Source organism: Sebastes umbrosus, chromosome 14 (genome assembly GCF_015220745.1).
Source record: "Sebastes umbrosus isolate fSebUmb1 chromosome 14, fSebUmb1.pri, whole genome shotgun sequence".
NCBI classification, from domain to species: domain Eukaryota; kingdom Metazoa; phylum Chordata; class Actinopteri; order Perciformes; family Sebastidae; genus Sebastes; species Sebastes umbrosus.
Genome location: NC_051282.1, coordinates 28,655,804 through 28,681,796, shown reverse-complemented (window position 1 = coordinate 28,681,796; position 25,993 = coordinate 28,655,804). Strand labels below are relative to the sequence as shown.

General features: G+C 42.0%; 2 protein-coding genes, 1 long non-coding RNA gene and 1 pseudogene across 4 annotated transcripts; 1 reads left to right on the top strand and 3 right to left on the bottom strand.

Moving 5' to 3' along the window:
* Positions 1-334: 334 nt before the first annotated feature.
* LOC119502037 (testis-expressed protein 2-like) lies at positions 335-17,802 on the bottom strand. The gene is made up of 12 exons (XM_037792862.1): positions 17,345-17,802; positions 10,308-11,607; positions 8,436-8,636; positions 7,660-7,939; positions 7,345-7,532; positions 6,042-6,242; positions 4,900-4,999; positions 3,153-3,285; positions 2,893-3,030; positions 1,466-1,675; positions 1,263-1,383; positions 335-990 (listed from the first exon to the last, which is right to left on the bottom strand). The coding sequence occupies exons 2-12, from the start codon at positions 11,472-11,474 to the stop codon at positions 844-846; spliced, it is 2,886 nt and encodes a 961-aa protein (XP_037648790.1). The 5' UTR covers positions 11,475-11,607; positions 17,345-17,802; the 3' UTR covers positions 335-843.
* On the top strand, positions 13,843-25,993 carry LOC119502047. Of its 2 annotated transcripts, none has more exons than XR_005210003.1 (2): positions 13,843-14,122; positions 25,667-25,993. It is a non-coding gene; the product is annotated as an uncharacterized LOC119502047 (long non-coding RNA). The 2 variants fall into 2 exon arrangements; XR_005210004.1 differs by lacking the exon at positions 13,843-14,122 and adding an exon at positions 25,368-25,551.
* LOC119502043 lies at positions 20,946-22,326 on the bottom strand (annotated as a pseudogene).
* Positions 22,458-25,982, bottom strand: LOC119502039 (zinc finger protein 436-like). Its single transcript, XM_037792864.1, has 2 exons — positions 25,651-25,982; positions 22,458-23,953 (listed from the first exon to the last, which is right to left on the bottom strand). Exons 1-2 carry the CDS (start codon positions 25,835-25,837, stop codon positions 22,770-22,772), a joined length of 1,371 nt encoding a protein of 456 aa, XP_037648792.1. The 5' UTR covers positions 25,838-25,982; the 3' UTR covers positions 22,458-22,769.

Sequence of the window (25,993 nt, the reverse complement as noted above, 5' to 3'; positions counted from 1 at the left end):
TAAAATAAGTTATTTACTAATTATCATCCATTTATCAGCAGACATGGAAATAAAGCATATCAATTAACTCTGTATTTTTATCCTGGAAATGTATTAAATAAATTACCAGCTATAGGGAAATATAATTATTAAATAATGTTTATAATAAAGTAATTTTCGATAAATTATGAGGTAAATATTGGGGGTAATTTGGCAGTAATTCTAAAGAAAATTCAAATAGGTTACTTGCTAATTATCACCTAATTACCATGACATTTGCAGGCCTGTAAAATGAAGTGTTACCCATAAAATGCTGTGTGTTTAACTGCAACCTAAATTCAACAATTAACATAGATTTAAAGTCTCGAACAGGTTTTTATTCACCGATAAATCCATGAGCATTATAGAAAGAAATCACATGCACCATGGTAGCTGGATTTAACACAACCATCATCAGTATCATCTCCATGTAACAGGATCAGTGGATTTGAAACTGTTTGTTCAATCATCTTCAACACCTTGTTTTGACGTGCAGTAAAGAAAATCCAGTTTTTGCATCTTTTATCAGAGTTGGCATCAAATAAAAAAGAGTTCCCTTTCGGTGTATTTAATGTGCTTTAACTGGTGTACACTCATCTTCACAGTAGGGGGCACTTTAGCACCGTTCTCACAGTCCCGAGGTCGCTGCCGCCGTGCTCAGCGTGCCTTCAGGAGGCATCTATATCCTGCATGGTTACAACCAACACGCTCAGGATAAACACCAAGCCGGTACCTAGCTGCAGCAGCCCTCAGAATCAATTAGAGATTCACGGCTATTAGCTGCACATAATCGACATAATCCCATCTGTGGCCTCAAAGGGGGCACTACTCTGACAGGTACTCCTGGGACTCCATGGAAGACTGGTGGGACGAGGACTGGAATGAGGAGTGGCGGGAGGCAGGTGGGTTGTCCAGGCCAGATGTCATCAGGGGCAGGTAGAGATCGTCCATATTGGGCATCACAAGCACTTTCTGTTGACGGGCAAAGGTAAACAAAAACATAACTAAAGGTACAGTGTGTAGCATTTGGGGGCATCTAGTGGTGTGGTTGCAGACTGCAATAAACTGAGTACCCCTTGAGCATCGGAATTTTTTTATTTAATAAAGTTGACTGCCTTAAATCCGTGTGCTCCAGTGTGCTTTGGAACTTTTCTCTGAAGTCTCTCCTGTTACCTTCACAAAGTATGTTTGAATTATTCATTTGATCTTTTTCTGCGTATCGACAGATTCACCGATTGACTGACCTGGAACTCACACTGCAGCTTTTTCTCGATCCACTCAGTGACGTGAGTGAAGGTGACCTCCCTCTCCCCGAGCGTGGGTCGCACATGAAGGTCTAACCTGGGAGGCACCCGGAAACTGTACCTGAACGAGAGAAAAAGACTGTGAGAAAGAAAGAAACCTTTGAATTTATGGCATGAAATGACAATAAAAAAAACCTCAGTACCATATCCTGTCAGTAGGGGGAGGTGGGATGTTGACGGCCAGAGTACCAGAGAGCTCCAGGACCTCGACGCTGAGCATCAGAGGCATGTTGGACACCTCAGCGATCTTCTTCCTGATGTACTCGTTCTCGGTGGCTTTCTGGAAGTATTTGGACTTTGCTATCTTGTCCACAAATCTCAAGATCTTCCTACTTGTGCTGCCACCAGTGTGCCTGGGAGAAGGATCAGGACACAGAAACAGTGTAGAGCTTTGAATCTTTGGACACATTGAAACCTTTTTCCACTTCTGGCGGCTGTTAAATACTTCACATCCTATGGAAATTACCTTATTTACAACAAATCACTATTGATTTCAACATTTAAGGGGTAGTTTCGACTTAATTTATTCTCTGAAATCTACAATATATCATAATAAACAGCATGTAAGTCAGTGGTTTCTAATCTTTTTCTGTCGCAGGTGGACTTAACGACCTTAACGATGCTGCGCTCCAGTTATGGCGATGCAGCGCAGCATCGTTAAGGTCGTTAAGTCCACCTGTGCTTTTCCTGCTGCGCCAACTTACTGTCAGAGCACCCAAAAAAGTTTCTTAGAAGTTTCTGTTGTGTACACGAGAAAGTGTCAGTTAAACCTAGCCCAAACTGCCAGAGTTTTTACACACAAAAGACACAAAGGTGCTCTGGAAGTAAGTTGGCGCAGCAGGAAAAGCACAGGTGGATTTAACGACCTTAACGATGCTGCACTGCATCGCCATAACTAAAGAGTGCAGCATCGTTAAGGTCGTTAAGTCCACCTGTGCTTTTCCTGCTGCACCAAGTCAAATGGTGCCTTCAGATGTGGTCGTGTTTACCGTGTTCACGAGAAGAGTCCATATGAACGCCCCCCTCTTGTGATATTCACAACCTCGTAAGTTTAAAGTTTCTGAAAGCTCCGAGTTCACCAGTTGTGACGTGAGTTAATTTTTTCGGTACATAATAAGTGAATATATTGTAATTTTAGTCGTATATTGTTTTTCTTTGTAATTGTATAATAGGTCTGAAGAAAATGTTGATATTCCCAACGGCCTCATCTTTCTCCTCTGTCATTGTGGCTTTGCATTTCCTGCATTATGTTACCCGCTTGCTAGCTTGCTAAATTGTTAGCCTCTGTGTCTTCTAGACGCCGACAGTAACGTTAATATTGTTGTGTTCTCACGACTTAACCACTTGAACACCAAGCATATTTTGTACACGACTTCCCATGTGATAATGTCAGCAATTAGCTAAATTATTAGTTATGCCTGTGTTTGACAAGTCAACGTAATCTGCTGTAATAAAAGTGGCCTTTTTTACATCATATATGATGTGACCACGAGTTCAACATGCTTACAGTGGCAGTGCAATTGTGTGACCTATGATCCATGATGTATGTGATTTGTGTGTTTTAATTTACCCTTCGGCTGCGACCACTGTGCTCTTGTCTCCCGGAGACCCCTGCGGCTCAGAGGGGGGGACGTCCTCTTCATCAGATGAGCCAGCGCTGGATGACTCTTCATCACTATCAGCCAGTATACACAGCCTGGGCTTAGAGCTGAAAAAACACACCGATGGTACCTCTTATTGCAAACTGCTGAGCTTAGCAGTCTCCTCAAGCGTTCGCTCACATCCACCTCCACACTCTCTTTATCTATATGAAGCGGAGATGGGCCTCACCCGACTTGCTGGGTCTCTAGAACGCTGTGAGCCTCGTCCTCTGCGTCTTTACCCAGTTTGCACAGGTTCATCTTCGTCTCCAGGGTCATCTGAAGGCAGCCTGTGTACACCACCTCCAGCTCCAGCCACAGGCCTGCAGGGGGATAACAGAGATAAACCCAACAGCTTACAGGTAGCAGGTAAGATCAGATCAGATCTCTTAACAAGCCAACATCTCCTCTAGACCTGGCCTGTTGTTGCAGAAGGGACATTATACCAGTAGAGGATAGCTATTGTCAGTTAAGCTTAGTCAAGGCCAAGAGGATTGCTAATCTCTCAGGCAGAAGACAATGGAAAGCTTTTGGGTCAAACTCTGTAATGAAACAAATGAGATCATGGCCTAAGCTGACTACAGGTTCGTATCTGAGAGAAGAAATCTGTTGGGTAAACCTTATTTGGTGAGAGATTTGGTGGTGATTTGGCAGAGGTGGGACCAAGTCATTGTTTTGCAAGTAAGTCTCAAGTCTTTGCACTCAAGTCCCACGTCCTAAACAAGTCATAATGTGCTCTTCACCAAATGTAATGCCGTCTAAATTTCGACCCACACGTTTTGAATACTGAGATTTGTTTGTTGTTGACCCTCACATACGAACAAAATCATCTTTGGTATCATATTTGGCTGGACCGCGGAGGGCCAGACCTACAAATGCAAAAGTCTGTCACTGAGTGACTGACTGAGGGATGAAGTTACGCGATTGGTCGGCAGCATGTTGGAGCTTCCTCATTGGCCGTTGCTCTTTCAAAATGAAAAGGCGGGAACCGTTCTTTATGCAAATGAGGCCGTCCAGCGTGACACATCCGGCTCACGAAACCTGGACCAAGCTGTCAAACTAGGCGATCTAGTTCATCAGCAGTGGCATAGAATATTTCTCGCTTAAAATGTTTCCAGAAGTAGATTTTGGTGAATTATTTTTAGTTTACGAGCAGGCCGTCATGTTGTTTCCTGTTTGAAACGGCGAGAAGAAACCCAGGAATCAATCACGTGCTTTTCAGGAGAGGGTACGTCACCGCTTGAACGGTGAAACTTCTTTCTAAACGCCGCTCAGTAACGTAACGTGAGTTCTTCATAGTTTTCTCCTTGCTGCCGGATTGGTTCAAACAAAGTGTCGACTTGCTGGGAATATAAATACCTTTAACGTTAAGTTGATTCAGGAAATTAATTTCAAGTCGAAGTGAAGTCACAAGTCATCGGTGTAAAAGTCTAAGTCGAGTTGCAAGTCTTTTTTTTATTTTGTCACGTCGAGTCTAAAGTCATAAAATTTGTGGCTCCAATTCAAGTCAATTCAATTCAATTCAAATCACTTTATTTGTCCCCGAGGGGCAATTGTAGAGGCTCGTAGAGTAGTACAACAAACAGGAAATTTGAAACGTCTTTAAAGTAAAAAAAAAGTGATACTAATATAGTACTAAGTCCAAGTCAAGTCAGTTTTATTTTTATAGCCAAATATCACAAATCACAAATTTACAATCTGTACAGGATGAAACACCCTCTGTCCTTTACAGTACGACCCTCTCATCACAAATACTTAACCAAAAAAAAACAACTTTTAAGTCACGTGACTTAAGTCCATACCTCTGCAAAGTGGTACAGAAAAGAAACAGTCAAGCTAGTGGCTCTGTGGGGCTTTACTTTGGCGCAAGAGCAAGAGCATGTATAGTACTTTATCAAATGCAACATGTACGAGTGTAAATGCACACAGCTGTATACCTCTACGGTCCAGTGTAGGTGAGGAGGTGCTGAGGACTTGAGGTAGACAAGTGCCCATGTCCAGATCTGCCAGCTTCAGCTCATTCATGAAGTACGGCAACTTGTAACGAGACAAACGACACCTTTAATTAGCAAACACGCTGCGTTCATGCACATCAGACGTGAAAAAAAAAAAAATCAAAATGAAATCTGTGTAAAACAAATAGAGGCTCCACAGAGGAAGATAATTACTTCAAACTAACCAGCGCGCAGGGGGAACCTGCAGTGTGTGTGTGTGTGTGTGTGTGTGTGAAGGACAGAGATAGTAGAAAGGATGGTGTGAGTCAAAGAGGGAGAGCAGGAAATGAGTAATGAGATGCTGCAGCGCCATCAGTGCTCCACTACTCACTCCCGCCTCTGGAACCAGAGAGAGTGCATTATCAGCAGACTCTCAAACACACACACACACACACACATATACACAGGAAAGAGAGCTGCAGCGTTGATGTGCCTAATGTCACATCTTTTGACCTTGTGCACAAACAAACCAGCGCTGATGTTCAGGTTATATCATCGAGTGATATAGAGCTCTGACCTACAGTAGACTCACTGTTGTCATCAGTCAGTACGATGCTGATGATGCTGCTGCTGATGGTGTGACTATGAAGATGAATATAAAAACCATGGATGCATTAAGAGAGCTGGATACAGCATTGGAGGCGGGGCCCCGTTCATTCCTATGAAAGTTGCTCAGTGGCGCATGAAGCCAAAATGGCTCGACTTCTGTCTGGAAAAGTACGCGGATCTTTCGGCGATCTTCCATCTCATTCACATGAACGGAGGAAGGGAAATAACTCTGGATTCAGCTATTAGTGCGTTTTACAACTTTTAGGACCTAATGATTTAAATAACGACAATTCAAGTGTTCGTGCTGGGAAGTTAATTCACCTAAAAAAAAATAATCCGCTGAGTTACAGACGTCTCTTTCCCAATGTAAGTCTTCGTGAAAAAGTATTTTTGGGCCCAATGGCATCACGTGACGGACACAGAAGTTGCAGTACCGCCGTTTAGCCACTACAAAAACGACCGGCGCTTTTCCTGGGGGCTTGATTAAAAACGAGGAGCATCAGTTAAAACCGATCACCATCCTCATCCACCCTCACCTTGATCTTGCTGAGTTTCTTCTGGATCTTGTGCGCCACCTGATCGGTCCAGTACTTCTCCCGCAGAAAGTCCCAGAAGATCCGTCCCACCAGGGAGTTCACCCAGGTGGGCTGGCCCTCCGCAGAGCGTCCCTCCGTCCCTGAACCTGCACCGGGCTCAGCTCCAGCTTGACCTCCAGATCCCTGCTCTTCATTGTGAGTCTGCGAGGAATAACAGAGGACATGAGTCCCTGGAAGGCACGTATGTTTAGCACAAGCATTTTTCAGAGAGTATATGACCTGATCGGAACACGGTACAAATTTATGCCGACTCTCTTCCTCCTCTAAATACCAGGACAGACTGCCTCTACGTGGGGTGCCAACCTCAAACCACGCAAACCAGGATTAGCAGCTGCAGTCAGCTCCTATTAATATCCCTCCAGCCAGGTGATACCTGATATTTTTGCACATTGACATTTGGTCCAGTCAGCAGGGTGGTTGTTTAGCTGAGCCAGCATCCCGCTGAACAGAGGAACAGTAGCTGATATTGACCAGCTCTGATCAAAGGGAGGCATGTAGAGCATTAGTATGACATGCAGAGGGTAAGTAGAGCAGAGACAAAGTTCGGATATCTGCTCACGCCGTAAATGAAACCTGTGGAGAGTTTACATCCATTTACAACCTCCTGCACTGTGATGCTAGACCTGATATACTATATCTTAAAGTTAAATAAGCAACGCGTTCTCATCCCAACTCGTCATATTCTGACCATTTGTCAGACTCCTGAAAGCCTTGAGTTTGTGGGTATCTAATGCTGACGGCCGTGACAGAGCGTCGGTATTTGACGTTGTGTGGCCTTGCATCTTTTCGCTCTTAAATCTACGTCACCACACTCCAGGCAAACTTTCTCTGAGCGTTTAATATTGACGCAGGTGGGTTTACATTGAAGATAATGGAAAGCCCAACCAAGGATGCCTTAAGCCATGGGTGCCGGAAGTAAGGGAGGCCAAGGGGCCATTCGCAGCAGCTGTCTGCACGGCTCCGTCTCAGCTGAGTCTCACGTAACCGCAACCTGAACTGAAGCGTTTATTTACACTTCAAGTCTATTGTTTTTGACAATACTTGCATAAACGCAAGGTTGATGCCCAAGGGTCTGCGGGGATGCTGGCAACACTGTATTACATCATCCAAAGCTGGTCCCCCCCCCAACTTCAAAACTCATTCCGGCATCGCTGCCTTAAGCATCGGTATCTAACGCTGACGGCCGTGACAGAGCGTCCGTATTTGACTTCCTGGGAATTAAATAAAAGTGTTGCTCATTGACCTTCTGGTGGGTTGTGGGGCTCTCCTGGTCACTATGGCAGGGGCTGGGGGTGGGACTGCAGCTCTGCGAGCCAATCAGTTGAGTCATGAAGGTGCTGTACTCCAACAGCGTTCTTGTTTTCATGGCTGCCGTCAAATCGTGCGGCTCCTCCGTGCTTTCTTTAGCAGCATCTCCGCCACACGGTGTGTCTGAGCGACAGAGAACAGACAGACGCAGAGTGAAGCATCAATCTGTCCTGCACTCGACTGCATGTTTAAAACAAAGCGTTGCTGAACCATCGCTCACCAACCGCCGTGAATCCAAACACCTTCTCACCTGCGTTCTCCTCCCCGCTCACGCCGCTCTTGGCTCCAGCTCGGGAGGCAGACAGGAAGTGCTGGAACCACTCCTCCTTCTCTCTTCCTGTGCGGCCAAACAGGTACAAGGTGACAGGAAGCTGCTGGTCTGTCGCCGCGTGTCTCTCAGCCCTTTCTTCCTCCTCCTGCCCTTCGACCACGCTCTCCTCTCCCACCTCCCCCTCAGCCAGAGTGACGCAGACGGGGTACTTCTTGTTCCAGATCCTCTTGCGAGCCAAACCGGGCGGCAACAGAGTCACCTGGGATTGAAAGTAACAGAAAGGAATGTTTATTTTCTGTTTATCTAAATCTATTTTCTTTCTACAAGAGACGCTGGCAGCCCGAAATTGTGTTGACACATTGCCATTGCCAAAGCGCTCCCCACATTGATTGTGTTAGCTTTATTCTATCAGCTTCGGCAGTCGGCCTCGATATGCTGCTGGGACGGGCAGCTGGGTCGAGTTTATTCAGAGCATCATCACCTCAGTCGTAATCCTCCTGGTGTTTCACCTCCGTGTTCGATGACAATGTGGGTGCAGAGAGATGAGAGTTCAGGCGAGAGGTCACTATCTCTCACATGCCCGTTACTCTGGGACCCAGAAATTAGGTAATATGTGGTAACGCTTCACTTTAATGAAGCAGTAATTCCATAGAAATGTCAAATAGGTTACTTGCTAATTTATCATCTAATTACCATGAAATTTGCAAACCTGTAAAATTAAGTGTTACTGAATACTTTCTATATAAAGCACTGACCTTACAGTTAGCCAGCTGATAAGTGCGTGAACGCAAAAACACGGCCTCGTGGGACGCCTCGTCAAACGCTGCCCACCGGGGGATGTTGGCACGTGGGTACGCCAGGCGCAGCCGGCTGCCCTCCAGGGTGACGTAGACGGAGTGTGTGACGGAGGGGTGGAAAGTCTCCGGGTCGTAGCTGTGCGTCTCGTTCATCCAGCCCTGGAAGACAATTATGAGGGCCGTTTAAACCCAAATCAGTCAGTCACAAATCACCATTTTCATTTCAGAATTGATATTAACAGGAAGTGGTGTTCAGGAAGCTCCTTTTTGCCGAGAGACTCAGTGTGAGCATCTCAGTGTATAATCCACTTAATCCTTTAATGTAAAGTCCACAAAACCGGCTTCATCTGTAAGTTATCCATTATCCACAGTTATATGAAGACGTTTATGTTAACATTTCTTCGGTTTGAGAACAGTATTTTTGATGATGGTTAGTTTGTTGTCAGCTACATAGAGATGTGTTTGGTGCTTGTATAAATGGTATTTACTGTCGTATTTACATCTTTTCTTACATGCATTAACGTACTTTTATGCACCTGTTGGTTATGCCAGTAATCTTTTCTCTACTGATGTACTAGAAATATTATTTAATACTTACTGTACAAACTGAACTGTTTCAGTTTTACAAATTACATATTTTCCTCAAACAACAACCCGTCTGCTCCTTGGAGAATGCAGTGCTGGAGAATATAATGTTGAGCTATAGCTGTATATCTGAAAAACACGTTGCCTGCGACAACTTTTAGTGATGACAGCATAACAGCTCAGCGGGAGGGGAAACATGAGACAAGGCAGAATATGTCTGTCTCATTTAACACCGTGGATGAGTGTTTGAAATAGCCTGCTGTTAGTAACTCCTCTATCCTTGCAACATTTGCCTTATTTGAACCTGCTAACTCTGCATTCCTTGAGGCAGCCAGCCCTCTCTCTCTCTCTCAAGTGCTTTGAGAAAGCTATTTTCAAAATAACTCTTGAACCTGAGGGTACGCCTCAAAACTAATCCAATTAAAGCACCACTGACAGCAGATGATGTCTGGCGTTAGAGCTATCCATTGCCTCACATGGCTGCTGATGCTTGTGTTGTTTTGATCTCTCAAACACGAGAGCTTGAAGCTCATTTCCATGTAGTCAAATCTGTAAAGAGAAAGTGGCTTCTCGCTCTCTGCCACACTCACATGTGTAACAACACATATGAAAGTAGATAAAAGTAGATAGAGATGAAATGTCGCCATGTGACTTTCATGTTTACGCCTCTCTTTGTTGTATTTTAAAATAGACTGTATATAAAGATGGACGACATGTCTCCACCAAGCCTCCAGGAAGAGCGCCGGTCGTTGATGCCAATTTTTGTAGTTGCTAAACGGCGGTACTACAACTTCCGTGTCCGTCACGTGATGCCATTGGACCCAAAAAGACTTTTTCCCATAGACTTACATTGGGAAAGAGACGTCTGTAACTCAGCTAATAGCCCTTATTTAAAAGTTATAAAATGCACTAATAGCTGAATCCAGAGTTATTTTCCTTCCTCCGTTCATGTGAATGAGACCCAGACCGAGGCTGGAGCGACGGTTGGGAGGCGAGAGAGACTCACAGCTGCCAATAATGACGTCTCACCCCCTTTTTATAGCATCAAATAACCAAACTTATGATAAGAACTACCTAAAATGAAAAATTAGTTTGTCCCATCCGCTAACATAGAGGAGGTTGGATTTATGAGCTATACTGCAGCCAGCCACCAGGGGGCGATCCAGATGTTTTGGCTTCACTTTTGGGGAGCTGTCATGGTCGTCCATCTTTATATACAATCTATGTATTCTACTCATTTATTACCTCGAGGATTTCTGGATCTGTGAGCTCTCCATCCAGTGGGTCCATGTTCAGAGGTCTGGATTTGTTCAAACCCTTGTTACTTCTGGCAGATGAGCGTCGCGGGGCGAACATGAACACCACCACCAGGCCCAACATGAAGCCACATGCAACCCCCACGGACAGACCCGTCACGTAGGAGGGCAGCGGCAACACAAAGAAACCGTAAGCCAGAAGACCCACGGGGAAGAGCCAGTGAAGAGGCAGCGACGAGCCCGGTACTGTGACTCGAGACTGGGCGTAAGTTCTATGATGTGATCCCTTCTGGAGCTCCACCACCTGGATCACGTCTCCATAAGTGTGGATTTCTAAATGGCTGTCACTGCCGTGGCGTTCTGGGGAGGATTTGGTTAAGGAGCCCTTTTGGAGAGTTCTCAGAGGCGTGTCACACACACCTTCGGTTCTCCTACGGCACTTCAGGTCTGCGTCTTCGCCGCCCCCGTCTCTTCCAGTGCTGCCTTGGGAGGACGGTGAGTCTCCGGCAGCAGACGCCCTCGCCTGCTTGGGGCTTTCATCCCCCATGATCTTACTCAGCATGCTCATCGGATCCTGCATGGCCTCGGAGAACTTTCTCCGCGTGTCCTCCAGCTCGGCGATCAGCGAGCTGCCCCGGGGCTCAGCCGCGGGGGGCACGCCGGCGGGAGGAGGTGACACCCAGTCGTTGTTCTCATTCAGCCCTCCTGCTTCAGGTCTGCTGGCCTCGGGGATTTTCTGATGAGTGAGCTGCTTCCAGGGATGCAGATGCAGCTTGGAGTCTGACTTGGAGAGGTTGACCTCTGGCTCGACCCGGCGGGAGATCTCGGTGCTGAGGGACTTGACCAGGCTGAGCAGAGGTTTGCCTCGCTTGGAGCCGCTCTCCCTCGGCTCCAGGTCCGTGGAGGAGGACTTGACCAGGTTGGTGGTGATGAGCACGTCTGCTGATGACGCTGACAGATCGGCTAAAGATCCCGGGGATGAGGGGGAGTGAGGCAGGTAGGGAGGCTGGGAGCGGTGACCTAGACTCAGGTCCAAATCCATCCCGAGGGTGAGGTCAGGCTGGCTCTTCCTGCTTCGGGGTTTGTCTTTGGAGAAGGCCACGATGGGACCGTCGTCGTGGCCGTCCAGGCTGAAGATGAGCTTGCTCTCTTCCATGCTGCCCGTCAACCAGGAGCTACTGTGAGTCAACAAACGGAGTCTCTGAAGACACGGAGCACGGCACTAGCACTGGGATGTAGACTTGTAACACCCTCCTCCTCGGGTAGCTTATAGTCCATCATGTTGGATGCTGGTGAGAAAAAAGAAACATATATTAAAATGACAGCATAACATTAAGCCTCTCTGCTACTTGCTCTGACCTTCCTCCTATTTCTGTCCTCTCCGCTGCTCTTCTAATATTCTCTCAACCTTTCTCCTTCGTCCTTTCTGCTGCTCCTCTGCAGGGGTGCAACGAACTTTGTGCGTTTCACTCTGTGTGTGTGTGTGCTGTCAATCCACAGTATAAGGTTGGGGCGGATGAGTGCTTTGTTTCTGGAATCATCCATAAGGACTCATTAGCACAGAGACTTTAATCCCACAGTCAGAGCTAATCCCAAATTAGATGCAGTGATCCAATGTATTAGCCTTGTTTGTGTCTAATTGACACATTTGTCTTATCCGAGGAGCACTGAAAGATACTCTGGACTTCTTCTCTCGTGTCGTTTGATATATTTCTTCGCTCGTGAGACGTTGAAGACTCTTGCATCCTCTGACAAGATGGTTCAGTGATTCAAAAACAGTTGCGTCACTTAAAAACGAACAACAAACAAATGACTCAGAATAAGATCAGTATGGCTTTAGCTTCACCATGTGATGAACACAACCGGGAAAACAAGCTTCTTCTTTTTCAACCACACCCTAACCGCTGTCCATTACGGCTTCGAAAAAGCACAACAATTAGACACTCCCTCGGGAAATCAGGAGTTTATGGATCTACAAGAAGCCCTTCACAGCTTGTTTCCATGTGACAATCACTGACATGCATTACGGCAGGCAGACAGGCCGGCTGCAATCAGCGAGAGAGAGTCAACAGCTACGCTACGATCCAGACAGAGAGTGGATTAACTGTAATCCTCCATATTAAAGAGGCTTTTACGACAGGAAAATCAAGACACTTGGGACATGAATTCAATCTGATGAGTGGGCAATCAGCATGTCTTTCAATTCCAGATATATTTGCAGATACGTTGTCATTCACTTGTGCAAACTGTCAGCCACACACACGCATAATGCGGTGTCACATGTAGTCACAAACTGGTTTATGAGAAACAGAAAGTAATCTGTATACTTACAGAGAAGTGAGTGCAGCATAAGAAAACTGACACATATCAGTAAGAGCTAAACTTATTAGACATAATGAGGAATTACGTATCAAACTTTACCTTTAACCCTCTGAGACACACAATAGACCCGTTTTTGTCTTTTTTAGGGGGGTACAGGGGGAGATAGCAGGTCAACAGTAGATGTCACATAGAAGTGGTGTACATCATCTGAAAGCTGGGAACCTGAAGATTGATTTGAGGTTCTGCTCAAAATAAAATGAATTGTCAAAGTGTATAAGGGTTTAGAACATTATGATAGAAGTATATGATGGTCATCTCCATGCTCTATTATGTCTCATAAGTTGTTGCAGCAATTTTTGGGTTGATACCATTTGTTACACAGATTTGGTGCTAAATTTAACCATTTTTTACCACTCAAAAATTGATAAAAATGATCAATATAATCCCTCTAAAATACCACATTAATACACCAATATCTTGAGGAACACCATAGAAAAAGCCATGCTGTGATTTGGTATCAAAAGACTTTTGACATTTGGAGATTTCTGCAAGAATTTCATTTTTCAGCGATTGGATGGCGAGCACTTCTGTTGTGTAAACTGCTCAGAAACCCCCTTATTGATCAATCTATCTAGGAAAACCATCTATCCTCTGAATACTCTAGGTCTGTAGTTTGTGGCTGTAAAGTGTCATGAGGCTGTGATTATCCTAGAGGTCACCACAGGTCATTTTATACAGTGAGGTCAAGTTTCAAAAAACATTTCCCTACATTGCAATGGCTGCTATGGGGACTAACATCATCACACATGAATACAGTTGGGCTCATTGAATCCACAAGAGTCTCAGCTTTACAATGACACCATATTTATGTAATTCCAATACTGTTTAGGGACCCCAGTATGCAGAAATATTCATACACATCATTTTAGAATAGAAGAAAATAACACATTTATACTGCATGCAAAAAACGGCATGTGATTATCATAAAGTGGGCATGTCTGTAAAGGGGAGACTCGTGGGTACCCATAGAACCCATTTTCATTCACATATCTTGAGGTCAGCGATCTAGGGAACCCTTTGAAAATGGCCATGCCAGTTTTTAACCAACTTTAGGCTGCAGATAGTTGCTTGTCAGCAGCTTAATTTAACTTTCTCATTGGCTCCGCCTCATCTCTCTTCACTTCTCTGCAGACTGTTTATGAGGAGATGCAATGTCAATTTTTTAGTACCAACCTGTTTGTCAAATCTAATTAACTAAAAGTGCTGCCCGGCCGGTGCTTAAGCTGCTCCAGACAGCCCTGCATCACCCTAATCAATTTCTCCTTCAGAGTCAATTTGGATCAGTTGGTGCTGACAGGGGGAGGAAAACCCTCCGTACGGAGTCAGCAGGGATCTGGCAGCTTTCCAGTCAGGACCGTGGATGAAATTCTGCAGGCAGGAGGAAACTCCACTCCAGGACTGAATCCTGGAATGACAGTTTCGGTACGTCCCCCTATTTTATAACTTTAAAGGAAGATTTCTGAAATGTGTAAAAACTCTTTGATGATACTAATTGAAGTCGGGGAGAGAGATGGTCTTAATGCAATCTGGTCCAATTGAATTATTTCCACAAGAAACGTCACATTAGAGCTGCTACTGATGAGTATCATCTGTATTAGTTTGCTGATTATTTTCTCTATCAATTGATGAGGGACACAATTTCTCTGCTCCAAAGGTGACGTCTTTACGATGAAAAAAAAAACCCCAGAAGAGATTCAGTTTCCACTTAAATAAACAACAAAACGCAGCAAATTATCACATTTGAAAAGCAGGAATCAAAGATTAGTTACCATTTTTTAGCTTAAAAAACTGACTGAAATGAAAGTAGTTGCTGAATCATTTCCTGTCAATCAACAAAACCAATTAATTGACTTAAGCCCCAAGTGGCTCCAGGCCATTCAAGTTAATGAAGTTCAACAGAGTCTGACAAGTGTGGACAAGGTTTTGCTGACTGCCAGACATTTATAATAACTGGAGGTATCAGAGGCCAAATTAAAGGAAGAGTTATTGAGTCTCATGACGAAGCCATCTGTCTATCTGTCCTCTGACATAGGGCTGCACAATTAATCAAAACTGTGTCAAAATCGCAATATTTGTTAAAGGTGAAATGTGTCAAAATACCATTTTAAATTAAATATTGTGGTGCTGCAGAGACGTCCTGGCCTACACATTATATTCTACAGACTTAAAGGTCCCATATTGTAAAAAGTGAGATTTTCATGTCTTTTATATTATAAAGCAGATTTAAGTGCTTTATAAATACTGTAAAACTATCAAAATGCCCGTATTCAGAAATTGTGCGTTTGAAACAAGCCGTCAGGATTTCTGTCCATTTGTGATGTCACAAATATACAATATTTAGACCATTACATGGTTTTAAACATAAACGTTCTAAATTTGTCCCAGTTTATTTCCTGTTGCAGTGTATGTAAATAACATCAGCTGACAGGAAGTAAACATGGACCCAAACTGTTGCCTAGCAATGCAATTCCGTTGCAATTCCGTTGAAATGTGCTAAAACGGAGCGTTTCAGACCGAGGGTAAATACAGGTATATTCAGACAGACAGTATAAGGAAAATAAAGTTTTTTTTTAACATTACAGCATATAAACATGTTCTAGTAGAAACAAAAAATACAAGTATGAACCTGAAAATGGGACTTTTAAGATCTTTGTTTGGTACAGATCCCCGCAAAAATCACACCATAATCAATTTAATATTCAATGAAAATGAGAATAATTATTTTAAAACTATCACTCCCTTTAATATCGCAAAATATATTGCAATATCAGTCAAAAGAATTGGATATTTTTAGGTGTTAATCATAATGGCACATGACAAAATGATATCGAACCCTGTGTATTTGCTGCTGCCGTGGCTGCTGCTGCTGCTAATGGGACGGGTATATTAAAGAGTCTATCAATGAGCAGACAGTTAGTGGATCACTTAAAGAGGAAGAAACGACCATCAGAACATCCCACTTTTATCCCTGACGTCTGCATGGGATTCAATCACATCTCCTCTTCTATTAAACTAGGACAATTGGATAAAATAAGGGAGATAGAGTATTTGTTTTCTTTCTAAGAGGAGCTTCATGAAAACCCAGTTGGAGTGCTGGATGAGTAAATGTTACAGACAGAGAAGCAGGAGGGTTTATGTCAAAGGCTTAATCCTGTCCCCAAACTACCATTTGTTTGACCCTGACACATTTGGCACAGGACTCTTGTGTTTGTCTGGGTATCACATGGTCAGTGTTAGTAAAGCAGCACTTCATCTCATTAAGCAAATCATTAACACAATATCTAGAGGGCTAAAAGAGGTCGGACTGTTAAAGCCGCAATGGGTAGAAAGGAAGCAAATATGATTAATGAAAGTTATTTCTTATAAAACGGTCACTATGTCCTGACAGTTGTGCATGAGACAGATAAAAAATCATTTGCCTCTGTGTCCTCCGGTGCTCCTAATGACATCTGCGGGATGGAGGAAAACAACCAATCAGAGCCGAACTGGAGCCTTTCTGTCTCTGAGCAGCTGTCAATCACTCGCGAACTCCGACCAAACGGTCAAACTAGGCAGCGCTGATCAAATATGAATCAATATTCTGTTACTGTAATGCCTATTTCTCTCCTCAAATGTTTTCAGAAACATATTGTAGTGTACTGTTTAGCTGTAAAATGAGAAAGTTTGTGAACCAGATCTGTTGAGGAAATACCAAGCACCGCCCACCAGCCGGAGCACAGCCAATAGGAACGCTCTCTCTCTCTCTGATATGACCTGTGATTGGTCAGTCTCCCGTCACTGGCTGGATGTTTTAAAGCTTGAAAACAGAGCCATGAGGAGGTGCAGAAGTCTCTCTCAGAACACTTGAATTACAATATGCTGAAAGGTTTTTATGGAATTTTGATGCCAAAAAAGTGTTGCCTACTGAAGCTTTAATGCACAATGTGAGCCAAACCATCACTCAGGCATTCAAATGAGTCCCTTTAAAGGTCCCATATTATAAAAAAGTGAGATTTTCATGTTTTTTTTTATTATAAAGCAGGCTTAAATACTATATAAATACTGTGAAAGTATCGAAACACTCAATCCACAGGGAAATACACACAGCCCGTATTCAGAAACTCTGCGTTTGAAACAAGCTGTCAGGATTTCTGCCCATTCGTGATGTCACGAATATACAATATTATACCCTTTACACAATTTTAAATGTAAACATTCTAAATGTGTCCCAGGTTGCAGTGTATGTGAATGTCATCAGCTGACAGGAAGTACACATGGACTCAAGTTGTTGCCTCGAAACAAGATTCTGTTGCAATTTCGTCGCAATTCCGTCAAAATGCGCTAAAACGGAGCGTTTCAGACAGAGAGGGTAAATACAGGCATATTCAGGTTGATAGTATGAGGAAAATAAAGTTTTTTTTTAACATTACAGCATGTAAACATGTTCTAGTAGAAACACAAAATACAAACATGAACTTGAAAATGAGCACGATATGGGACCTTTAAAGTTTTTGCATTTCAAATAGATCCATCCCTATACACCAGTCTGTGGTCTTTCTGGAGACAAATCTTTATATTTCAAAATAAAAGGCATGCTATTCTACTGCACTGGTTACAGAATCAGGTTGAATGTTTGTATTTGTCAGTAAAAAGCAGAGCTCTTACCTGAATGTGGCATGTTTGACCAGCTGGTCTCAGGCTGCAGTGCTCAGTGTGGATGCTGCAGAGCGCACAGTGCTGCTGCTGCACCATGCATCCAGGCATAAAAACACAACAGAAATTCACTCAACTTTACTCAAATGCTCGCCAATCCTCGTTTGCAAAACTCCTCGCTAGATTTTTTTTGCATCCAAATAAACAGTTTCCTCTTTGAAGATGAACGCAGCAGCAGCAGCAGCAGCAGGAGTAGCGTCACAGTCTCACAGATCTCACATCTTCCTGACCGCTTCAGGAGGCGTCAACCCAATAGAGAATAATGGGATTATTGGGAGTCGCGCAGGCTGCAGACAGACCGGACCTGGAAACTCTATAATCCAGATTATGGAGCAGAGAGGCCAACAGTTGATTGAGCGACTCCTCCTCTTCCTTTTCCTCCTCCTCTCTGCTGCTGCTCACAGCATCAAAACACAGACACAGCTCAACTCTCCTCTCTGACACTGCAGTCTGCAGACTTATGTAATTACACGACCTGGAAAACATGCATGCTCCAAGTTACTGCTCAAAAGCCTTATATTTAAAAAACAGAATCATTTTTTTTTGTCATTGATTATGAGATGAAAACATCTATAGGAATTCCCCTCCAATAGGCTTCAATTTATTTATTTGACATATTTTTTAAAGGTGCTATTGATAAAAATTCAGCCATTAGAAGCTATAAAAAATAAAATAATAAAATAGAATAAATAAAATAATAATAATATTAATAATAATAATAATAATAATGGTAAGTAAGTGAGTGGAAAATAAATTGCAATTCATTCAAATAATACTAAAATAATAATAATAATATTTTTTGTCATTGATTATGAGATGAAAACATCTATAGGAATTCCCCTCCAATTAGGCTTCAATTTATTTATTTGACATATTTTTTTAAAGGTGCTATTGATAAATATTCAGCCATTAGAAGCCTAAAAAAATAAAATAATAAAATAGAATAAAATAATAATAATAATAATAATAATAATAATAATAATAATAATAATAATAATAATAATAATAGTGGTAAGTAAGTAAGTGAGTGGAAAATAAATTGCAATTCATTCAAATAATAATAAAATAATAAAATAATAATAATAATAATAATAATAATAATAATAATAATAATAATAATAATAATAATAATAATAATAATGGTAAGTAAGTAAGTGAGTGGAAAATAAATTGCAATTCATTCAAATAATACTAAAATAATAATAATAATAATTTGTGTCATTGATTATGAGATGAAAACATCTATAGGAATTCCCCTCCAATAGGCTTCAATTTATTTATTTGACATATTTTTTAAAGGTGCTATTGATAAAAATTCAGCCATTAGAAGCTTTGTAGAATTAGGAACTAAATGTCAGATATCTTCCACAGAGATAAACATTCATTTTGGACCCACCAAAAATGTTTAAATGACTAATTTGACACCTTTCTAAAAGCTTTTTTTTAAAGGTGTACTGTGTAGGATTTGGCGGCATCTAGTGTTGTGGTTGCAGATTGCAACCAGCTGAGAACCCCTCCGCTCACTCCTGCCTTTCCAAGACTGCCATAACGTGAGCCGCCGAGTGCAAAACTGTGGCAACGCCGTTTGCCTCGCTCAGAGGCCATCCTTACCATAATAACATTACCTTAGGAGCAGCAAACGTCAGACAGCGGCTGTCGGTACCACGATTTTTACAGTCTGTGGCTCACGTTAGCGCAGTTTCACAAGAGTCTCGGAGAGCTACGATGGCCTGCGGTGGCCTGCCACAGGAAGTTGGCATGTCAAACTAACTTCCTTATGTTAACCAGAGACAGGAAGTTGTCATGTTATGCTGACTTCCTTATGTTAACCAGCTATAAGAAGATACATGCATTACAGCTCTATTTATACATGTTTTTCTAAGTGAAAAGTTCAATGGCCTATTTATCAGTTTTGTGAACTATTTTGATAAAAAGATGTATGAACCACTATGTGCACTCTATGTTACACAGCCTTTATGCTACCAATGTTAGCTAAATATGCCGTCAAACTGTAACTCATAGATATAAAACAGTGTTTTATACCCATGTATTAACTTCTCTCCCATATATGCGGTGTTGTTTCTATCCATCTGTAAAGAGATGCATTTCCTTGCGTTGTATACATTAAACTTGTACATGTATATGAGATTGACAGGAATACATGCAGAGTGAGAGAGAATAGAGGGAAGGCTTTGGTCTTTTTAGGATGTGTCTGGATTATTGCTCATCTCCAGTACAACCAGCAGAGCTGCAGGGGAGCAGCCCACACACTGACCTTATATGAACTGACATTTAACTGCTAGCTGGCTGCACATCATTTCATGGACACGTTTATACATTTGGACTCCCAGTAGTAGAAAAAAAACATGTTGCTGTTATATTCTACAAGAAAGAGTTCATGCTAAAAGACAGAGATTGATGGTGCTGACTGACAGTTGCTAATATTTGTGTTATAGGTCCCTTTTTTTATTGACTCAGCTAAACAATACATGCGCTTTGTTCTCCAGTACCAGTGACCAAGACAAAGCGCATGCCACAAAACATAATAATTCCAAAAGCAATATTTTTATGAGATGAAAAAAATTAAATAAAATAAATAATAATAATAATAATAATAATAATAATAATAACAATAATAATAATGGTAATAAATTAAGTGAGTGGAGAATAAATTGGAATTAATTCAAATAATAATAATATTAATAATAATAATAATAATAATAATAAAAAGAAAAGAAATGCATAGTTTTATAATACAATTATATGGGTTCTTTAGAGCAAATGAAAGAAAAAATATATAGGGTTACAATAACCCAAAATACTACTAATAATATCTCATAAAGAGTAACTCTGGTGCATCTGCTGCCACCTGTTGGCCAAACTACAGCAGTGTGATGCAGCTTCCTGCCCTTCATTTGATGTGTTATGGAAAAGCTTCTATGGATTTAAAAAATCTCTCTGTGTCTCTGTAAATCCTTAAATGCTTTGTTATTAATACATTATGGTGAACTTGGCAAATAGGTTGAAAATGCTGCAAACATTTATCATATCTCAGATATCAACTGTAAGCACGGAAAGCTTTTATTATGCTTTAGAAATTCCCAAGACGGTGAAAATGATTGTCCCTCAGGCAGCATTTCTGTCAGTTACATTACTGTGGTAACTCAATTTGTCCATAGATGTCATTGAATGTGATCTGTGCATATTAAAAAAATAATAATTTTGTATCAAATTTGCTCAAAGTTACCGACTACAGCTTTAAAACTCTCAGTTAAAAGTCACTTTTGTGAGACAGAATGGTTTAATTTGAAGCAGCAGAGGCCAAGATATGCTGTCTTTTAGACAGTAACGGTCAAGCCCCCAAAAACATTGGCTACTACAATTCCCACAATGCAACTCACACTTCTTTCAAACCCCACATCTCCAGTTTGTGAACTTTATGAACTTCAGTGTAGTGCCCTTTTATAAGGCACAAAGTCAGCTCACTAACCCAGCCAGATGAATATGTTTTATGGACGAAGGAACAACTTCACTTTATTAGATAAAACCACTGTGTCGTTACTTTGATGACACGAGCTCTATGCACGGACATCTGTTCTTGACTTTGTCTCGGGGCTGTGAACATCTCACTTTTTTTCCACCAGCTGTTGAAATCACAGTAGCCGGCTTACTTGTGAAATCAACAATCAATATGTAAAGTGACTACTGCTGTTAAGCCATTTATTTCTCATGTATCTCCATTACAATACGGAGAGGACAAACTTTTTTACTGTTTCACTGATGAGTTATTCAACCCGAGGATGCAACAACAGTAATATTATCTTAACTGTTTGTGGAATATGGCACAATCAAGTGGTGCATTTAAGCTGTTTTACCGTGTGTGTTTTTCCACACATGTAGAGGTTACTCCACGCTCTCTGCTGTGTGTGCACTCTTGTGTCGAATCAACCGTCACACGAGGATGGCTGTCGTCCTGAAAAACGCTCCACGTGCGTTTTGAGATGGTGGAAAAGTTTCCCACATGATCCACAACCCTACGGTCTCTCTCCTGTATGTTTCCTACAGTGACTTATAAGGTGATGCTTCTGAGTGAATGCTTTCCCACAAACATTACACTGAAACGGTCTCTCCCCTGAGTGGGTCCTCATGTGCACAACCAGTTGCTCTTTTTGGACAAAGGCTCTCCCACAGTCTTGACATTTAAAGTCCTTAACCCCTGTTTGTATTTTTGAATGTAACTGCAGACAACCGGTGTTGGTAAACTTCTTGCCACAGACTTCACAAAAAAGGCGTTTTGTTGAGAGCACTTTGCAGATGTGTCAGAAGCTCCTCTACAGACTCACTTTTCTGCCTGTGTCTTTTAATGTGATTCATGAAGGGGCGGATGCACTTGAAATGCTTTCCACATATCGGACACGTACTGCGTTCCTTCTCACTTTTAACAGAAGAAGAATCTCCATCAGGCAACGCTGCAGGACCCTTCGGCTTCCCCCCGCCGTTTTGTCTTCGTAAAACCTTCACTTTTCGCCTCTTCATCTTTGTCCGTGCTCCTTTGCTCCGCGACCACTCCTCATCGCTGCCGCTGCTCTTGCTCTGAGCTGCAGAGCCGTCTGAAGAAACTGGCTGCAATTCATAAGACACTTGTGTCTCCGGCTGATCTCGCTCACTCTTCACACCTTCAATAGAAGGAAAAATAACCTGCTGTGTTTGACCGTCATCCCAAATTTCCTCCTCCTCCTCTTTTATCTCGGATATCTTTAAGTGTGTCTCAACCAAGCAGTAGTTTCCATCATTGTTTCCTGTCTCTGCACTGGTCTGAGAGAGGAGGACTGGGACCTCAGGTGTGCTCAGTTGATCCATAATGCTGGGCAGTTTTTTAGGCCATAATTTGAGTCCACATATACCATCCACAATATCTACACAAAGTTACAACTTCTTGCTAGCTACAGCCTTGTAATAATAGACGTAAAGTGCATCGACTTTAACACCATGTAGGTAGCTTTACGCTGTATTAGATGTTTTACCTTGTGGCCACAGCCAGGAAAAGATAAACAGACTACTGTAATGTGATATGACAGAATATTCAGCTTTATTGTCCCCCATGTGGAAATTTGATTTCACCATAAGAAGACATTACACAGAAGAATATACAAAAATACATACATGAGCTGTGAAAAAAGAGCAGCTATCAACATATTTCAGAAGTCTAAAATCATATAAACCGAAACCTAAAGGGATTCATGAACATATTTAGGTTGTGTTGTTTTTTTTCTGGTAACAATGAAAGGAGCTCTTCAAAATGAATCTAACTTACCGATATACATGATTTGTAATTGAGCTCTGAGATGGTCTGCCTGCCTTGTTAATGTCACGGTTTTCACTCAGCGGCTAACTTTTCATGAGTTTGCAGGTGCACCTTCAGATTAGGTGCAAACCTGTATCTCATACCACAAATATGGCAGCCATATGGCCTCTCTCCTGTATGTGTGGTCCTATGTCGAGTCATCTGTCCGCTTTGGCGAAAACGTTTACCGCAAATATCACACGGGTACGGTTTTTCTCCTGAATGGTACCTCATGTGTGTTTTGAGGTGACTGCTTGTGTTAAAAAGTTTACCACAAAGGCCGCATTGATATGGTTTCTCCCCTGAGTGACTTCTTTTATGAATTGTAAGGTTCTGGCTCTGACTGAATGCTTTTCCACAAACATCACAGTGATACGGTTTCTCCCCAGAATGCGTCCTCACATGAACAACCAGATGCTCTCTTCGGTAAAATGTCTTGCCACATTCTTGACACACAAACTCTTTAATGCCCGAGTGTATTCTTTCATGCAGTCGGAGACAACGGACATTGGCGAAAGTCTTGCCACAAACGGCACAAAAATATGTTTTGTTGTGACAACCTTTCACGTGAGTTATCAGCTCCTGTGTGGACTGGCATGTTATCCCACATACAGTGCAATCAAAATTGTTCTCATGTGTTTTTATGTGCTTCATCAAAGAGCCGATGTACTGGAACCCCTTGCCACAAAAATGGCAAAAACTGCGATCCTTTTCATTTTTAGCAGAACTTTTGTCATATGGCAAAGCTGCTTTGTCCTTCTCATCAACGCTACCACTTTGCAATATCTTTCCTTTCTTTTTCATTGTTTTGGTCTGTTCTCCTTTGCTGTTCACCCACTCCTCATCGCTGTTATTGTTCTCACTCTGAGCTTCAGAGCAGTCTGAAGAAACTGGCTGCATCTCATATGATACTTGTTCCTCTTGCTCACTTTTCACAATTTCAGGAGAAGGAAAAAACATCTCCTGTGTTTGACTGTCATCCACAAGTTCCTCCTGCTCTTCTTTTATCTTTGACATCTTGAAGTCCGTCTGAACCAAGCAGTAGTTCCAGTTATTACTGTCCGGATCTGCGCTGGTTTGAGAGGGTCCCGGGACCTCAGCACTCAGACTGAAGTTAGATTCTTCTGTTGTTGAGGGTCCTGGGTTCTCCTGCAGCAGTGGGGCATCACATCCGTCTCCACGTTCCACTGTGCTGCTGGTCAGTGAAGGCTCAGCTGCTGCAAAACAGACAGCAGCAAAAGTTACCCAACAAACTGTCATGTTTCCATTTAAAAGGAAGTAATTTTCTTAAAAGATACACAATATGAAAAACTTTCTGGAAAAACGCATTAACGCAACTTGCGATTTTTAGGTTGTCGCGGGCTCAGTTTTAAAGCAAGAGAGAAGACGCTGGCATCATCAGGAATCCATTGGTACCAACCATGTCATACTAGCTAAATAACGCTCCAAACTTACGCTAAATTTGGTGGAAAAACTGGTAAGGTTGTTTTCAAAGGGGTCCCTTGACATCTGACCTAAAGATATGTGAATGAAAATGGGTTCTATGGGTACCCACGAGTCTCCACTTTACAGACATACCCACTTTATGATCATCACATGCAGTTTGGGGCAAGTCATAGTCAAGTCAGCACACTGACACACTGACAGCTGTTGTTGCCTGTTGGGCTGCAGTTTGCCATGTTATGATTTGAGCATATTTTATTATGCTAAATGCAGTACCTGTGAGGGTTTCTGGACAATATCTGTCATTGTTTTGTGTTGTTAACGGATTTCAAATAATAAATATATACAAACATTTGCATAAAGCAGCATATTTGTCCACTCCCATGTTGATAAGAGTATTAAATACTTGACAAATCTCCCTTTAAGGTACATTTTATGGAAGTTTTTATCAGACTTTATTAGTTGTAACCAACAGAAAACATTCCACAAATATCATGATCTGCAAATATTTCACTATCCACAAATATGTATTTTTGTATTTGTATTGTGTAGTCACATCCACAAAAATACAGGGCGATTTGCAAATACGCATAACTTAACTGTAAATACGTATTTTAAGGTTTACATGTAAAGTGATAAACATGCATTTGTGCATCTATTTCTACAGGTGGAATGCTATTTGCGCATTTAGAGATTGCTTCCTGTGCATTTGTAGGCCACATGACATTTGAGTAAGTTATGTTTATTTGCAAATTGCCCTGTATTTTTTGTGGATGTGACTTTACACAACACAAATACAAAAATAAGTTTGTGGGTAGTGAAATATTTGCAGATCATGGTACATATTTGTGAATCGTCTTCTATGGATTACAACTATTATCTACAGATCTGCTGCGGTACCAATCTGACAAAATTCTGTAAACAAACAGGAGGAAAGTTACAAATGTCACATGGCCCACAAATGCACAGGAAGCGATCTGCAAATGCGCAAATAGCATTCCACATGCAGAAATAGATGAACAAATGCGTGTTTATCACTTTACATGTAAACCTTAAAATACGTATTTACAGAGTAAGTTATGCATATTTGCAAATCACCCTGTATTTTTGTGAATGTGACTTTACACAACACAAATACAAAAATACATGTTTGTGGATAGTGAAATATTTGCAGATCATGGTACACATTTGTGGAATGTCTTCTGTGGGTTACAGCTAATAAAGTCCAATAAAAACATCCATACATTTTGAGCAGATAAGAATGTGTGATCAATCATGAATAACTATTTTAATTGATTAGCAGCTACTTTCTCCTTCTGCAGCAGTTTGTTCAGTACTTGGTGAGTGGATTCTGCGCATGCGTAGAAAGCTGGTAGCTACTTCCTCTAACCACTTCACTAAAAGCTATATATATAGTCTAACAATAAGAGATCTAACCGCCTCTAAACATCACATTTAACCTGAGTCTCACCTGGTTTGTGTCTCAGCAGGTCCAGCTGGTGTTGCAGACTCTCCACCTCCTCTTTAGAGCGACTAACTTCGGCTTCGTACAGAGCTAACGTGACGGTTCTCTCCACCTCTCCGAGGATCTCCTCTGCTGCGGAGAACAGCCGCTGATGAACGAACGACCTCAGCTGGATCATGCCGGAGTCCATCATGGCTCAAAAAGCATCAACGACAGTATCCGGATAGGAGATGAACTCAGCTAACAGCTAGCAGCTAGCTCAAACCGTTAGCATAGCTTGGTGGTCCGCTAACTGCCACTGAGTGACTTCCGGTTTCAAACCTTCAGAATAAAAGCGTCAAAATGGAAA

Excerpts from the sequence above, each read along its gene's own strand:
- LOC119502039 (XM_037792864.1), bottom strand. The coding sequence starts at position 25,837 with ATGATGGACTCCGGCATGATCCAGCTGAGGTCGTTCGTTCATCAGCGG. Across the intron at positions 23,954-25,650 it reads CCTGCTGAGACACAAACCAG|CAGCTGAGCCTTCACTGACC; the intron begins GTGAGACTCAGG and ends TCTGTTTTGCAG.
- LOC119502037 (XM_037792862.1), bottom strand. The coding sequence starts at position 11,474 with ATGGAAGAGAGCAAGCTCATCTTCAGCCTGGACGGCCACGACGACGGT. Across the intron at positions 7,940-8,435 it reads ATCAGCTGGCTAACTGTAAG|GTGACTCTGTTGCCGCCCGG; the intron begins GTCAGTGCTTTA and ends TTTCAATCCCAG. Across the intron at positions 1,676-2,892 it reads ACAGTGGTCGCAGCCGAAGG|GCACACTGGTGGCAGCACAA; the intron begins GTAAATTAAAAC and ends TCCTTCTCCCAG.